Raw genomic sequence first — 17,895 nt, 5'->3', positions numbered from 1 at the left:
CAGTTACATGTAAATATAACAAAACCAAACCATTAGTGAAACAATTAATGGTAGAGTATGACGATAACACATCTAACTGCTGTACAATCTAATTAGTGACACTGTAATAAGCCATTATATCATATTAATGACTTTACATTAGTGGTGTTGGGGGGGGCTGGTAATGTGATGAGGAGGGCTTGTTTCAGACAGAGCGTGTAAAAGGTCACAGAGGAGTGATTTACCGGACGCAGGCTCATCAGATCGGAGTCAGAAATTGTCAACTCAAATTAAAAGTGAAACTGTTGCACTTTGTAAACTGAGTCTGCAATGCAGATCTGAGACAGTCCCTTTACACTGTGGGTGTAGGATTCCCTCAATTAACTTCACAGTGAGACAGAAAGGGGTCTAATCCATACCTGCTAGTGCCGATACTATTCCAGCATTGGCACACTGAGCCAAGTTGTAAATAAAAAAGCACATGAGCTCAACGAGGCATGCTGGCCTATTCACATATCCTACTGCTGGATGACCAAGAATGTATTTTACAGGGGGCTTCTTCTATTGTTTACAAGCGCAGTAGTAGCGATCTTGTTTTTAATATTGAAGTGTTTATTATTGAAGTTTCCTTTAATTAAAATTCTTTTCTCATTTGGGATATTTAAAAGTGAATTATTCAAATAAAAAAAGTATAATTGCAATAAAGAACATTGTGGTCCAAGCATTTCCTCTCTTAATAAGATAAAGGTGAGTCTCTTTGGAATTTAAATACTACAAAAGATAAAAACATCCATTCAAGAGGACTACTAGGAAAACAGCTCAATGCAGCATTTAGCCTGTAGGAAGAAAACAATAAAACAAATCAATGGTAAGCTTGTAAATGCTGCAATTTCAGTTTGAAAAACAGTGTCTAAAATGGAAATAACTGGGTAAATCCAAGATTAACAGTGCCTCTATCACTTATCGATCCACATTTATTACTTTTAAATGCAGGTAATTGGGGAGAGTTTGGTGCAATCTCTGTCTACATCTTTATAGAATGGCTCCAGTAGGTGTACGGGCCTTAAGTGCACTCGTAAATTGGTTTTATGAGTTTCTGAGACATATCACTGCTAATGTTTCCACTCGACGGCTTTATGGCCGCATTGTAGCAACACTGGTGAAAGATACTTTGTAATATATTGCGAAAGTGATGTTGACAAAAAAATATATAGCTTGAGTGTAGTGCTTTCGTTTAAATGATAACAGCATGTTCGGCACTGCAAATAAAGATTTATCGGTTTTAGTTTCAGAAATGAAACAGGATCACAGAAAACGATGAAGAAATACTTCTTTCGATTTCAGTGAAAATTAATAGACAACAATATATTTGTTTGTTTGTGACCAGGCATGGTCAATATACTATATTTGCATGCATTCAAAAACTGAGGTAATTGAGCAATTAATTTACTTTTCTTGTGATTAGAGGGGAAAATGCTGAATTAATCAGCAAAATCAAGAAATGATCGTAAAAAGATCAGAATGTGATACTATTAGTGAGAGTGAGTGTGCATGTGTACACTATGTACAACTCCCTGTATTATTCTCCGGATGTTCTCTTTCACAGCTCCGTAAAAGACTACCGGCATTCAGCCGCCTTTCAATTTTCCATCATCCCCATTCCTCCTACTCACACCATCCGATCCCTCCATCAAAGCAGGCCACTTTGCCAAACATGATCCCTGCCTGTTGTGTGTTGGTTTGGTTTCGAGAAGCGGATTAAACAGTTCCCACCAACTCTCTGATGTGGACCTTATCTCAGGTTTCTCTTGACACTGGCGGTGCTCTGGTGTTATTAGAAGCTAAAAGGCTTTGTTATGGAACACAAAGGGCAGAGCTAGGGAGCAGTTAGTAAGGCTTTGTTAAGGGTCAGAGAGGTGTTAAATAGACTACACCTGAGGTTGTGTTAACACCTTCACCTGAGACATTCAAACTTTTATGGAAGGGTGTTCCACTCAGTTGAGGAAACTCATGGACAAGACTGGAAATAAGGCAAAAAAAAAAAATTGTGACAGAAATAGAAAACAACATCAATATTGACATATAATATCAATGGAAAAATATATATAACAAAATATTGTAGGAATACGTTATTTGAAAAATTAAGAAATGCGATGTCAGGTTAATCAAAATAATTTTTTTTCTATCTCCAAAAGTGGGGCATTGTGGTCTTGAGACATGTTTAAGAGGTCGTCTCACTTAATTTCTCAATAGATAAGCCTGTCTTTACTATTGGAATGGGGCCAATCACTGCTCTTCTCTGGAGGTTGCTGTTTATTGATCATTGTATCGCATGGTTGTAATGTGATGTCAATGCGTCTTTTACCTGCCTGAGCAAGCAGGTAGTGAAAAGACATGCTGGATTAGGTCCAAACGAACACTAAGGTGTTCCTAAGTACAAGTCTACAGTGCAGGTAACAGAACAAGCTATTGTAAAACACAAAAATAAACTTTTTTCATTCAGTCATCAAGTTCAATTCTGTTTCAAAAATATATTTGCCCACAGTGGAGCCCCAGAGTAACTTTGGGGGAGAAACAGACCACATTCTGGGCCGGCTCAGCGTCAGGCCTTGTTACTCTGGATCCCCATCTCCTCTCCCTCCCACCTCCTTTCATCCCCCTCTTATCCCCCTTTTATCCCCCTCTCCTCTCCCCCCCAGACTTGTCTGGCTGGCCTACACACGCGATCCTCACGCTAGCTGGGCCTAAGCCCCGTAAAGGCTAACACAAGCTCAGTGTAAAAACTCCTATAGGGGCCCACCTCCATCCCTCTATCCCCCTCACTACCCCACCAATCCCCCTCTTCCCTTCTTGTGCTGCCTGACTACACTTTCGCTTCGCATTACTTCTGCTATTCTAACTTTTCCACTTCTGAGCTCTATCAATTATGCACTAGAATAACAGTGGGGCCAGGCTTGGCAGCAGGACATAAAGGCCGATTATGAGTGTGAATAATTCAGCCATCTTCGTGCCATGTTCCTCTTACCAGTGATACAGGCAGGAAGGCTTTGCTGCTAATGTACGACGGCAGACGCAATCTGACCTGGCCTTAATGTGACATCTCTCTACATCCCAGAGAAAGGAGAAGCTGGAGAGCTGAGGAGGACATAAAAAGTGAGGCTATACTGCATTATTAAAGCAGCTGTGAACCTGATGTCACTCATAGATTGACAAGTCTGACACGTCACAGACCTGGCGGCTGACACCTGTCAATCTGTTAACAAGAAAACTACGTGAATCCAGAAACAATCTGCAAACTACTTCATTTTTGCCATTTATGTTATTCATCTATTTAGACAACTTATGGGAAGTAGAACAATTGTTTACAAAAAAGTCGTAAACTTTATATAGAGAATTATAAAAAAAAAAAGAGGCAGACAAGGGAAACAAACTCCAACAAATTCCTGTGTTGTATGGAAACTGGCCATCATAAATGTCTTTGGGTAAGGTGATATGAACCAGACAAGCAGACAACCCCCCCCCCCCCCCCCCCCCATTCACCTTCACACGCAAAACATGTCTACCTTGACTTCATTTTTCATGAATTGCGTGCAAAGGTTTGAAGTGCTACTCTTCTTAGAGATCACAAACAGTGATGAATATTTCATCACTCCACCCAAAGCCAAGCACGCACACTAATCCAATACGAGTAATATGATGCATGTCTTTTCCCACAGGCTAATAATCTACATCAACTCTATGCCTCATAAAAAATAATACCTGAAAACATCTGCAAATTGTCAGCGAGATCGGTATAATAAAAATACGGAAAGTTCACATTTTGTTGTTTTCTATAGCTAAGCCTGAAATTTCAACAGTGGGAAACAAACCCTTCAAATGCATTGAATTCGACTGGGGAAAATATGAACGAATACCTATTGGAAGAAAAAATAAACCTGATATTAGGTAGTAATTATTCCATCTACAAAGAAATGGACAAAAAAAAAACAAAAAAAAAACAGGAATTTGTAAAATATTAAAAAGAATAACAATTTTTAAAGTGCTTTTGTATTGGGTCGCATTTTACTGTAATATGTTATTTTCTCAACTGCTTTATATAAATATTAAAAAAAGAGAGAATTCTCTATACATTATTATTGTTATTATTATTATAATTATTATTATTGTTATTTTAATCTTAACTGTGTTTACGATTAAACTTTTTAAATTGTGTTTTTAATGGCAAAATTGAACCATAGGAACAACAAATTATAAAACTAAATTTCGCACAAAGTGTCAGTCCTAATGTCGAAGGTTTATTAACCACAAAATAGCCAGGCCGTAAACGATGTCATTTTGTTAAAAAAAAAAAAAAACCCTGCAATCCCTGTTATTTGTGCTTCTGTTTGCCATGCACGGTCTAATCCTGGCTGGAATGTCTCCGGTCGTGGAGTCCTTCGGCCCCGAGGAACAGAACAGCAGGTGAAACTGAACTCTCTGAGGACTTGTCCCGCCTACTGTATAGTTCAACCAGACCCTCTGTTAAACAAGAGCCCAAAACTATTCTTTTATGTTTACGCTTAACCAATAATGTCTTTTTATGGCACAAAAAAGTCAAACAATAAAAAAATTGTAGTCAAATTAAAAACATGAACTTTTACAGTGTAATTTTTGAACAAGCTGGCATTCTTTAATGCCTTTATTGCTGACCCCTGACATTGAGACCTGGTAAATATCAGTAGATGATTACAGATTATAGATTATTTAATTTTCCTAAAAAGGTTCACTGAGTATGTTTAATCACTGTTGCCTAATTAATGCAACTTTTCAATATCTGAACATTTACAGAAAACCAAAAGCTGATTCAGACATGGCTGCTGTTGCCGCCTCTTTGTGTCTGGCTTGTGCCACATTTTAATTTTTCTTGGTTTGGCGGCCATGTTTCATTGCACCCACACGCAGTAGCTCTGCCTCTGAGTCTTGGAGTTGGGAGTTTAAATAGAAATGAGGAGGGAAGAGCATGTTTTTAAAAAAGATTAAAAGAAAAGAAAACCAGACAAAAAAAATGGGGCAGGAGAGTAAGAGTGAGTGGGCAACTGTCGGTTAAGCGCCGCAGCCACAACACTGAGCCTAATGCTGACAGTGGGCATGCTGGGTCACCTCAGCAGGACCCCCAGAGCCAAAGACAAGGGCAGTACAGTTAAAGATCTGGTAATCCTAGAGACAGGAGAGAGGAAGGGAGGACAATATGGCACGGAGAGCAAAAAAGCGGGAGGAAGCCGACTGGCCTATATTCCAGGGATACATGGCGGGATAAGGAACAGAGGGCATGAGCTGGGCAGGAGGATTAGGACAAAGGAGGGAGTTATTGAAAAAAAAGATCTAATGTTTGTCAAATGCACAGATGGTAATGTTGAACTCTATTTCATCACCACCTCGCCATTTAAGAGGCAAGGTGATGATTGTCTCCTAAGAAAATCTATGTTTGTGGTGTTTTGGTTTGCAACTTGCAACTGTGAGATTAAGGACATTAAAAACTTTTGTGTGCATAACAATGCTGGGGAAAAACACACACTTCTGAGGATGTAGCTATAGGCAGCGCTCATCACCTCTGTTTATCCGGAGGGCTTAGGCCACTTTGGGGACTCCCCTTAAGTCTCACTTATCTCATTAGACCCTTAAAACTGATTAATATGAATGCCAGCAGAGGCCAGCTAAAGGCATTCTTAAGAAAGGAGGGAAGGAGGAAAAGAGAGGAGAAGGATGGGGGGGGATTTTAGAGGAAGGGGTTTTTTTGTGTCTCCGGACAATGAGCTGATGGCTTTTTAAGCCTCTCAGTGGCTCTGGGTTAATACCCAGGGCTGCAGTCATGGGATAGGCCGCGGTTCAAAGGCTGCTGCACTCCAAGGCTCGCTGCTCGCTGATTTAGAGGAAGAAAATAAACAAGCAGAAAAAATACCACATCTCCTGCAACTTGAACCTCACTAAAGAAATAATGAAGTGCCCTTCCAAACCAGAGCTCTGTGTGTGTGTATGTGTGTGTTTGTCAGCCTATGTTCTTTGGGGTGTCATATTTGGTTATGTGGGATAATGTTCGGAATAAGCCAGACCAGTCAAAGCTGGGTTCAGATGAGAGGAGAGGGTGAAGATGGGATTTATCACACATTCCGGGGATCAATCGTTTTCCCTTCAGGGGGAAAAAAACACGCTCAGTACAGTTTCACACAAGAACACAAACCACCGCACATAAACAATGACTGACAAGCACACGCACACAATGCAACTTCACAAAATGGGAAAACTATCAAGCAGCTCTCAGAGGAGCAGGCTCATAGAATTGGGTCAAGAATAGTGCTGTGCTCTGCTATAGTAAATGGTGTGTGTTTCTGCTGCTTCATTAAAGCGGGTCTAGAAGCAGAGGTCAGCTCAGGATAACCATGTACGCACACACACACACTCACACATGCACCCGAATAACTGCACATATGCGTATGCGCACAAGTTACCAGCGAACACACAGACATGCCAACATGTAGAACACTCGCTCGTCTTAACATCAAACCCGGCGCAGATTCAACTGTAGTCGTCAGATTCAGTTGTGTGTTATACATTTTTAAACGGGATTTATTGTCTGCTTGATTTCAGATCAGACAAGCATCTGTTGCCTAATAAAAGGCTTGGAGCAAGGACAGCAGATCTGAAAAATATCTTTTCAAAGTTGTTACTGAAGTTCAGTTAAATTTAAAATTTTTACTTTTTTAGTATAAAGTATGATAGATGTAAAAAAAAAAATTTTTTTACATCTATCATTTTTTTACATTTCTTTTTTTGGTCAAAATCCTACTTAGCCTTGTTAGACCTCAAGCCTTGAAAACTCATGCAACTAGACAGACAAGCTGAATCAAAGACAAATAAGAAGAGATTTATTTCAAAATTCAATATCCACCATTGGAATTACAATCACGCATAATTATCCACATAATTCATCTGAACGAAAGGAGGGCATCATTTTATGACCTTCGCTTGCAAAGTATATCTACGTCTGAGGAAGAAAACAGCTCATTCTTATTGTGCCAATTTGTCTCAACAGCAGATATATGTAGCATTTTGGAATGAAGCCCTTCATTAAACCGCTACATTACACACACCCCGGCATTCCGACTGTGATACATGCATGTCGAGAAAATGCACTTTCAAGGGCACAGTGTGCAGTGCGTCATAGTGCTTAAAGACCAAGATGCAACTTTAGTACTGCAGCACCAACCCCCAAGTAAACACAGCCCTCTGTGTTGGAGTCTTCAGTGTCAGGGGAAACAAAGCAGGGGTCTAAACCTGAGCAGGCTTAATCCTGTCTCTGTAGAAAATAGCCCCTCTGTCACTAAACCCAGACCGCAAAGACGACACCTCCACTGGGTGAGGACCTGCAGTCTGTCCCCTGGAGAACCACCGCCAACCAACGTACCAACCACTGTCACCACTAGGGACACAGACAGATAGACAGACAGACAGACAGACAGAGACAGACAGACACATGCATCTTTAAACCTTGGCAAGGACAGACAAGGAGGGAGGGAGGCTGATGAGCTGGACAGTATGGAGAGAGGCAGATGAGAGAGGATGGATATGGCTGGTTGCAAATGAGAGAAACTGCCACTTCTTCTTTTCCACACACTGTGTCACCCCTGGCTACTACACGCCTCTCCCCTCGTGTCTGGCGCTCACATTATACTCCTCCTCTCTTCCCTTTTTCTGTCCAAAGCGTACTACAACTTTAGCTGTGCACTCTCCCATTCCCTCGCCATTCACACCAATCCCCCTCACTCCTCTCCTTTGCCCTCCCTTTTTTTCTCCCTCCGTTTAAACTGCATGCATTACTTTCAGCCCTGGCTATGTAGAGTGGACAGAGAGAGCAGAACAATGGCTGCCTTTCAGTCTCACGGCCCAGCATGGGGGGGTGAGGGGGGGCACTGGCTGCTAGTATTTTTCTCTACTGTCAATTCAAACAGGCTAATGCAGCTAGCTTATTATTGGCACGCCTCGCCACAACGGTAGACTGAACAAAGTCAAAGCAACATTGTTTGATTGGTTGTTTATTCATATTTATGTTCCATGGAAAATTGTCAGAGCAGAGGAAACTTTACAAAGAGGTGTTCATATTAACAACAAGGCCAGGGAATCAATTAGTCCTTCAACCCAAACTCACTTCACCTTTTCTTGACTGTGCCAGTGCAGACAAAGAAACGCCAAATGAAAATGCAAGAAGCCGTGTAAGCCATCCAAGGATACTCGCCACATGCAGGTGAGGAGGTGATAATGCCGTCTGTGGCTAAAAGCAGCACTTTATTGCTTTTAAAATTTCTATTTGGGAACATGAAAAATTGGAAATAAACCAAATAGATTGTGTCAATTCCAAAGGGAACGCAGACCACACAATTCTACAGCCCCACTGTGTGTTTCTCAGTCTGTCTGTGAAGACGAATTACCTCATGAGTCATTTACAACTGGCTACAACACGTCAATTAGGTCTTTATTCACAAGCTGGAGATGTGTTCTCTTCTGGGATCTATTCTCCACACTGCTGCCCAGCTAGAAAAACATCCAGTCACTCCCCCGCAGACCCCAAGTTAAATAAGGAAAACGCCAGAGTAAGGTCCGAAGCCAGCCTACCATGAAAGGAATTATCTGTGGAAAATGTGTCTGGCTAAAAAACGAGCAGTCTCAATCGTTCCCGTCACATTTTCCAGCTGAATAGTGAACAGTGACAGAGAGAGAAAAATAAAATTGAAACCCATCAGTCGTTTGGGCCCTTTACATGCTAGTGTAGTTCCTGTAAATACAATATGTCTAGAGTTTAACGAGGTCAAATCAACCAAAGCGGAAAGAGGTGGTTTGAATCAAGCAGATATATGTAGTTTTCACTTTAAGTGTACACTTGTAATGCTTTTGGCTCAGAGCAGAGGACACAAGAGGCTATCAGACCTCTCTCAGTAGCGCCCCTCTCTGGTCAGGGGTGATAGATCAACCAAGCGTTACTACAGTAACAGCTGCTTCTAAAAGCCTCCATCTTACAGAGGAGAGCAGAGGAGTTGAAGAAGGATATAGTAGCGCCATTTTCAGCCACGAACAAGGACTTATAATACATGATAGCAAGATTCCTGGTCTAGCGTCTGTTATTGGACCTGCATCAGTCCTGTATTCTAGTTAAATACTCCTTTTTGGGGTCTTGAAATGAAACATATTCTGTGATGTGAGATCTATGCTCAAATAAACCCAACGGAAAGAAAGTTTTTCTGTCTCTGTCTGCTATGTTCATATTAACTAAGATTTACAAATCCACTCAGGTGTTCACAGTAAAAAATACAACCCCGGACTACCAGATCTGTTCCCCACAGCAGCTACGGGGTGTCACAAAATAACTTAAGGAAAAATAAAAAAACAGTTGGGGGGACTTTCCACAACATTGAGATTTTGAGTGAAACTGAGACAGTGAGAGCAAGAATGGAGAAAAAATTAGAACCTGAATAAACAAACGCACACATCCAGTAGATAGGCGACCAACTATCAAAAAAGGGAAACACTATTTTATCATTGTCATGACAGAATATAAGTCTTTTATAGAGTTTTGCACATGTAGGTGTTTCATAAGCTGGTTAATACTTTATTGTTTCCGAGTAGAACTATACGGAGCGTTCCTCTGAAAGCCACGGGTTGAATGAGGGCTAAAAGACAGATCGGCCTGCTGATAGCGGTGTTTCAGCACTCCATCTGACCTTGGAGTGATTACTCTGAAAACAAAAACCTGGACATTAAAATCTGGTTCCCCAGGCAAGGGAGGGAAACATGTGCAAGTGAAATGAAGCTGCCATTCAATATCATCCATTTCAGATACCATCCGGCCTTTGGAGTATAAGCTAACATTTAAATTGACGGTGGTGTTTTTAAGGCTCTTAGGACCAACACTGTTAATCTTTATCAGACTGTGTAATATTTATCTAATCATGAACAAACACAGGTTTCTTTTTTATTGTACTCAGGTGAATAAATCACCAGAATGAAGGTCAAGTAGCATAATATTAATTGTTCAAAAATAAGTTTAATAATAGTTTTTAAAAACATAAAAAATGTATTTATTTACAAAGACAAAATAATAACTTACCATTTTTAAAGAACATAACATTTTAAATAATACTGTTAAATAAATAATGATCTGGCTTTCAGTGAACATATACATATATAAAATCAGATATTTAATGTTGGTAATGCCTTTTTCTATCCAGTTGCAAGCTGCTTTTACTTCAGCTGCATTAGCATATCCAAGACTACAGCCTGACCACCAGGCACCCCCAGCGACAGGGCTGCTTCTATCCGCCGCATAGCACCTCCACAAGGGTCACGGCCAAGAGTCCTCCCTCTCTTCCACCACACGCTGAAGAACAGCTGCTCTGCCAAGCACATTGACTAAGCATTGACTACTGCCTGCTGGGCTCATTTTCTAGTTAATAGAAAAAAACATCTAATTTAAATGGAAAGTGCATTTACAGGTCTGGTGAGAAAACACAGAGTGCCATTTAAACCTAATAAAACTATTACTCACTTTCATCGCACAACAACGGTTGCTGTTTTTTTTCCGTCAAGCCCTGTGTTTATTTTTCTGTATCCTCTGTTTCACTTTTTTGTGTCCCCTACACTGTCAGTGCCCACAGCTCAGTTGGTGCTTGTGCCTGCCAATGCCACAGGCATAAAAGAATGACAGAGCAAGGGGTCATTAACAAGAACATATCAGCCCTCAGATAGAGAGACGGAGGGAAAGAACGAGAGCCAGAGCAGTGGAGAGAGCAAAAACACAGCTCCGAGCGAGTCAGTAAAAAAAGAAAATGATAAGGAGGACAGGAGAGACTAGCATGTGGTCAGAAACAACCCACTTTAGCTATCAAAGGCAATATAAACTTGATTTTGAAAATAACAGCTTTTCAGATTTTAAATTCTAAATTAAAGCTACTATTATAATACATAATTTTCACGCTCAGATGGGTCACCTATGTGTACGAGCCCCCGATAGTGTACAGTCAGCATGTGCACACACATACACATACATGCAAGCACACATTGACAAAATATATTCATGTCCCACTGGTTTGTGACAGGTAATGAGAAGTCCAAGGGAGAAGGATGTAATTATCATAGTATCTTTGTGTGTGGGAGAGGAAACCAGTCCTATATGACCTCATGGCTCATTTGGCACTTTGCATGCACACTCAAACACAAAAACATGCACAGACAAAGACGAGCCAGACACGGCTGTAACAAAGGAAAGTTGTCTTTGATACCAGTGACACAACTACTTCATGTAGGCCTCCAGTTACACTGTAAAAATACATTTTTACGACTACAACAAAAGGCAGCACATTAAAAAAAAATGCTTTCCAGGCTGTTTGTTGAGCTACAGATTATGCTGCAAAATACAAATCAACTTGAGAAATTTGCAAGATCACAATAGCATGATACTTAATCTTAATAACACCGTCCACTTCAAGGAGTGTTCTAGTTACTAGTTTGTCATTCGCAGGCCAACTTTCTGCTTCGTTATTCCCTGCCGTATGTGTGTGACCTCTCCCTGCGCTCCTCTCAGAGTATGCCTGACCTCTGAGCGTCTTTCTCCACCATCAACCGTGGAGGGACTCCCGAAATATCTAATTGTATTCATTCATTTTCTGTGCCGGGAGAAGAGAGAGAGAGCGAGGGAGAGCGAGGGAGAGTACAAGGGAGAGGCAGAGCGCCGAGAGGCAACAAGGGAGAAAGGCGAAGAGGGATATGGGGGAGAAGAAAGTGTAAGAGGGGAGAGAAGAAGGGAAGGGCTGTCTCTTCAGCATTACAGCTGAGACATCATTAGAGCCACTGTCTGTCCCCTCATTAGAATAAATACTCACAAGCAAAGACAGTCGGCTAGATAGCAGAGGGCATAATCCACGGAGAGAAATGTCCCTGTATTTTAAGTTATTTCAAGCTGAAGAAACTCGCTCTGAACAGATAAAACTTCTCCAAACTGGTCTCCAAAACTACTTTTCGATAGGCAAAATGCTAAACCTGTAAATTAAGGTACGATAGGGAAACGTTCAAGGGACATCTAAACCACAAACAGAAAACTAACAGATAAAGAGTGGATGTGTCAAAGTAAGAGAGATAGAGAAATAGGTAAATAAAAGGGAAGATAAAGGTGTTTTTCAGAATAATAAAGCAGTTAGCAAGTTTCTGGGCTCATTCTGGAGTTATGAGACACAACGATGGACTGACGCCAACAAAACAGCAAGGAAATCCCCTCAGCCCCTACCCCAATCCCCCAACAACACAAAAATCTACAGAAACCACTGTAGAGCCGCTAACACAAATTACGATACACTACACCGAAATAAAATTCCACAGTAATCTACCAATTGCTTATAATTATGACCGCTGGAAAACTATATATAAGAACTTAAAACCTGCATAAACACTTTGCCGGACAAAAAGTTCCATTGCAAAACACAAAAAGGCCTTATCTGAGATTCCTCATCTAGTGTTACTAACAGTCTAAACTGTAGAGGAGTCTATACTGGTGTGTGACTTGTACAACAGCATAAGTGACTCACTGAGTTTCGAGTTCTTTTGTTAGAAACGGGTAAGTCTAGTATACATTTTCCCTAATCAATTATCCTTTCATACAACATTTAATGCGACAATTTAATATTTACTTGCTTTTTGGCACTTTTTATCTGAAAATCTTTACCTTAAAACTTTAAATTGACTCTAGTTGGAATCCCCAAAATAACAGAAGAAGAATGTGACACAATTTGTATCAGTTCTAGTTGTTATCTCCATGTAGAAGCTTTCATTTCTGTCTCTGCATTTCAGGTGATTAAGTAGAAGATAACATATTGCACACAATGATGTGAAACATCCATCTCAGGCACAATGAATTAAAAACAAAACAGATTTTGAGACAAAACCAAACTCAAACTGTAGCTTTAGTGTGATGGATTATCTAGCTTAGGCGATTTTCAAGTCTGTGCAAGCTGCAGTTTCATATGGTTCAAAAAAAAGAATGGTGACAAAATGGCTTTTTCTCGGACTAGTAAAACGAACCCTGAGCGACTGTGTTCAAACACCAACAAGGAATAAAGGAGAAAGTTAACCTACTGGAAAAAATACTGAAATTATCCTTGAAGTTACCTGCAATCATTATTTATGACAAGTGAAATTATTAGTTTTAACTGTTGCTTGTTTGTGTGCGTGGGGTGTTTCATACAGTAAATTCTTGGAGGAGCCGTACGTTCGGTGAGACTGTGAAGCCTCAGAACAAAGGCAGACGCAGCCAAGTTACGTTATAGTGCCACACCAGCTTTCGACAGTAATGCATGAAGAAAGGGACTCAATATTTATTAACTGAGTCATCAATAAGACAAGTTTTCTATCTCTCCTTGTTGCTGTCTCCTCTCTGCTGTTTTGTTACCTTTCTGGCTTCCTGCCTCAGCCCTGCAGGGGTGAGAGTCAAACAAACTCTATTTAGATTAAGTAGAACGGAGTGACTGGTGTTAGCAGCATTACAGCCTCTGTGAAAACCTGTTTCCTTTCCTCGGGCAAGTCAGAGCTTCAGAAACAGATGAGGCTCAGGAAGCTATCTATTTCTCAGATTATACGCAAAGAGAGTAAAAAGCACAGCATGCACGCAGCCTAGTGGATCGCAAAGTACTTGTTTTCTCTCTCTTCCAATGTTAGTGTGTCAGATCTGAGATTAACAGTAGATTTACTTAAATTTCCCTTTTTTGTAACTACACTTTTTTTTTCTACACTGAAACTGAGAAAACTTGTCAGCACATCTGGAAGATATCAAGTTAACTGAGCAGCCAGTCAAGTCAAAACTTTTTTGTTGAAAAAAAATGTAGAGTCTAATGAAAGTACGTCTATCAACAGCAGAAATCAAGATTTAACTCAAAATTGCATTTGCCTCTAGTGAAGAAAGCGGCCCATAATTAAACAGCCGAGGTAAGTTGGAGTAGAGATGCGGAATACAACAGTCATGGTCTACAATATATCAGTCCGAGAATCTACACACCCCACTAGACTGGCCCCGACTTCAGGAGAGTGCTTACAGTCAGCCCTCCGTTTGTACCCCTGACCACTAATTGCTTCAAGCAATAAATCTTGTTTTCCCAAACTTCAAACTGAATATAAATAGTTGTGCAACAAATTCAGCATGTGCTATTAATGGCTTTGTGCGCACTTGGAGGCTAAGCTGAAGATTTTATTCAACAAATACTAAGTGCCGTTGGCAGTTGAGTGAAAGATCTCTGTAAACTCCACCAGCAGTGTTTGGACTTAATAAGTCCGGGACAAGGCTGTACAGTCTAACTCCATAAGGGACTTTTAGTGGGAAATGCTGTCTCAACAAATATATACACTTAACACTGAGGTTGACTTAAGGCTGTCCAAGCAGAGAGACGTTTGACTCAAGGTTTGTAGCACATCTTATAAACTTTTAACTTTGCGAAAGTCCTCTAGTGTGTCCCACAACCAGCACATACAATTCTAACTTCACTACTAAAATATTTTTGCTGCCACTTTTCTTATTATTAATACAATTTCTTTTTTTTCTTTTTTTTTTGAGTCATAAGGTCAGGACATGACTTGTGACTCTAAACGTATGAATGAGTAACCATTCATGAACACTACTATGCAAAAAAAGCAGGAAAAACAGCTTGTAGATTTTTTTCAGGGAAGCTGTTTTTAAATGAGAAAGCTGAGCACTGTTATACAGTGTGTAAGTTTTCAAAAGTTTTGAATGGGGAACTTATCGTAGGGCTATTAGAAATAGGTTCACAGTTTTATACGACCCAGTAACACTGAGTTTTATGTTCCAGAATTTATTTGCATTCTTTAGGTTTAATTTAGTAAATTAATCTAGCGTATTATTTTTTTCTCTAAAAGCTTGAACAACTTGACCAAATTGAAATGGATTTTTTTTCTCTTTACAGCAGTGTGCTTTGCCAAGGGTCAAAATGTACATTACAATGCACAATTTTTACACTATTTTTTACACAATAAGCTACAAATTGTTTCATACTGACCGGAAAAAAACAAAATTTTTCTCAACTTCTTTAGGAAACGTTCATTTACTTAAAGTTGTTAAGCAACTATTTTAAAAAATAATATAATATAATAATAAATAAACACTCTACACTAAAAATCTTAGGTAAAAATCACCATAATGTTCTACTATGGCTTTACAGTGTTTCTTTGTCACTGTCTTCCTTATATAATTTCTTTGCCATGGTCCCTTTATAATATTGACAAAGCACTCCTTTGGGTGCTTTTTCGATGTGCTGAGGCCGTTGTATGTCCATAAATCGCATTATAGTTTCTGTAATGACTTTCGTAAGGGAACTCTTAAATACTGACTGATATATTAAGCTCTCATTTGGTGCATTTAGTATCGGGTGTTTCGTGTGATTAAGGCGTACAGAAACACATACAGAAGTTGTCTTTCTCGTTAGTTTTCAAAATCAAGGCAGTGAATCTACGCAGTCTGAAGTGAGTAAATGAATGACCACATTCAGCAGGTAAATGGACTTTGAGGATTTGTGCTGATGTTGACCTGTTTGTGTTAGTTATACTGGTGTTAATGAGGCCAGTTGGGTCGTATAAATGCCCAGCCTGAGTCCGCCGGCCAGAGAAACACCACAAGATAACGCTCCAGGTTTTACAGACTTTTACAGCTCTGTTCCTTTGCCTAAATTCACAAAGGTACCGTGAATTTCCCTATCTGGACAATATTGACCGTGCAAGCCACAACACCAGACGATGAAGTACGTCCAGGCCTATTACGCACGATTTTAATCTATACTTTCCTCTAAGGGTGCGCTGTTTATGAGCAGCCACGTATTGAAAATACGACACAGTAGCCTTTTACACTCCTGTTCATACCCTCAGCTATTGCATGTAGCCTACCTACAGCTACTGGCATTATGCCCTCACTGCGGAGAATAAACACCGATGAGGTTCAGCAAACCTGCGAACCCCGTGTTTCATGCAGATCCGAGGAGACGGAACATCGCCGACTCTCCGCGGTAAACCTGCCCGGTGTGAGGCCACTTACTTAGCGTTGGTCCGGTTCCAGAAGACGGCGTAGCGGTCGGCCACCACTTTGGAGCTGGGCTCCTGGCTAAATACACACATCCACAGCACCAGGCAGACGAAGAGGACCATTTCCACTTGCAGCATCACTACAGCAAAACTTCGGCACGTATTCCTCTTCAGTGTCGGTAAGTCAGTCGAGTTGTACGGGCGCTTCAACCGGGACAGGTGATGAGTCTCATTCACATGTGGCCGTGAATGCTAAACAAATACAAACGTGCAAAACATAGAAAGCGCGAAGGGAATCGCCAGATGGTGACCATTCAAGGGACAACTTGAGATGACACTTGTTCAGGTCGACGGAAATGTTTGAGTTACAGAACCAACGCGTCACTGTGTTTTCTCTCAGATGCAGGTCGAGAGTCCAGATGAATCATAGGCTTTATTTCATGCAGGGTCAGCTCTGATAGATCGGAGGTGGACTGACAAAATATTTCTCCCACTAATGCACAAACAGCGAGATCAACACATAGGCTACAAATGCGGAGGACAACAGACAGTGTCTTCTGTGGTGTGATATGTTCCCCTTCTGCAGGGAGCTACTGGATGTAGCCTGTGTCAGGGTAAATGACAACTGCTGAATACTTCTTCTTACTCCAAACCCAGAGCGCAGGGGATTAGTCAGTCCAAGATGTGATGGAGAAAAGAGAGAGAGGGGCTCAATGTGTCAATGACGCCGTGTGGCGCACGTCAGATGTCCATGTTCTCCAGGCAACTTTTTAAAGCCATACAGTCACTGGCAGATGAATGGTAATGTCAGGCTATTTGAAGACTCGGTCTTTCGTTTCCAGCGTAAAAAAAAGAGTGTTATCCCTTTTCAGCGATTTACCGGAGGTGTCACGGCCGAGGTGGGGAGGAGTCCTTCTCGGTGTCGGAGAGAGGACGGACAGCGTTGTGTTTTCTCATGCGCTTCTCTCAGTGGAGACGCTTGTTTATGTCCGCATCCCAGAGTGTCCTCCTCATATATAAGCCATCGTGCGACGCGCAGGAAGGAAAAAAATCTTGCGTTCTCCCATGTGCGTAGTGTGTAGTCTTCCTCTCTTTCTTATGTTTGGGTTTAAAACGCCGGGATCCAGAGGAAGGTGAGAGCAAAGGCAGGCAGCTCCAGACGCCGACTGAGAGAGTGGGTTTGGTTACGGTGGAGCGGGGGATAGTCCCATTGGTTTGGAATTATTTGAATGGGCGTCACTCGAACAAATCCAAGCCCCTCCCCCGCCTAAAACCGAGCTAATTCAATTACCAAGAGGTAAAGCTGGAAGGGGACGGGGGAAAGAGGTGCCCAGGACAGGGACCGCTTTTAGATACTCGACTGTCAGATCCGACCGATAAGTGCGCACGGGTGCTATTTAATTACATGCAAACGGACGCAGCGGAGCAAAGACCATGGACTCCAGTTACTCCTTCTCCATTCAACTTAATTCAATTCAAATGTGGCTTTTTTCTAATATCAAGAAAGAAGCCAGTGTTGAGGTAATATAAACTGGACTTTAATATAATAATTTAGAACAATTAAAAATGACCTAAATATCATATTAGGCTATTTCATGCGAAAATATATAATAATGAAAAATGTTGCAAACGGGCGTTTCCACTCAATTGATAATATCGTCCATTCATTTTTCAGTATTGCTAACTCAAAAATCTTTATCATATTTAAAGAATCACTAGAAAGGTCAGATCCAGCTCACAGGTTTATGAAGACGGAGAGGCGGAGGATGGTGATGCCTCACAGCCCCTCTGTGTGATAGTGTATTGTTGAGAGATGATGGC

At 40.9% G+C, this 17,895-nt stretch overlaps 1 protein-coding gene across 2 annotated transcripts in view; it reads right to left on the bottom strand.

Moving 5' to 3' along the window:
* Positions 1 to 17,251, bottom strand: part of efna5b (ephrin-A5b) — a 100,600-nt gene extending 83,349 nt beyond the window's left edge. For both annotated transcript variants that reach the window (XM_042422304.1, XM_042422305.1), the window contains exon 1: positions 16,088 to 17,251. In XM_042422304.1, the coding sequence (XP_042278238.1) occupies positions 16,088 to 16,212 (125 nt within the window). In that variant the 5' untranslated portion in view covers positions 16,213 to 17,251. The remainder of the gene's footprint in view (positions 1 to 16,087) is intronic.
* Between the last annotated feature and the right edge of the window lie 644 nt (positions 17,252 to 17,895).

This window comes from Thunnus maccoyii, chromosome 9, assembly GCF_910596095.1.
Source record: "Thunnus maccoyii chromosome 9, fThuMac1.1, whole genome shotgun sequence".
NCBI lineage: Eukaryota > Metazoa > Chordata > Actinopteri > Scombriformes > Scombridae > Thunnus > Thunnus maccoyii.
This window is presented reverse-complemented; position numbering and strand designations above follow the sequence as displayed.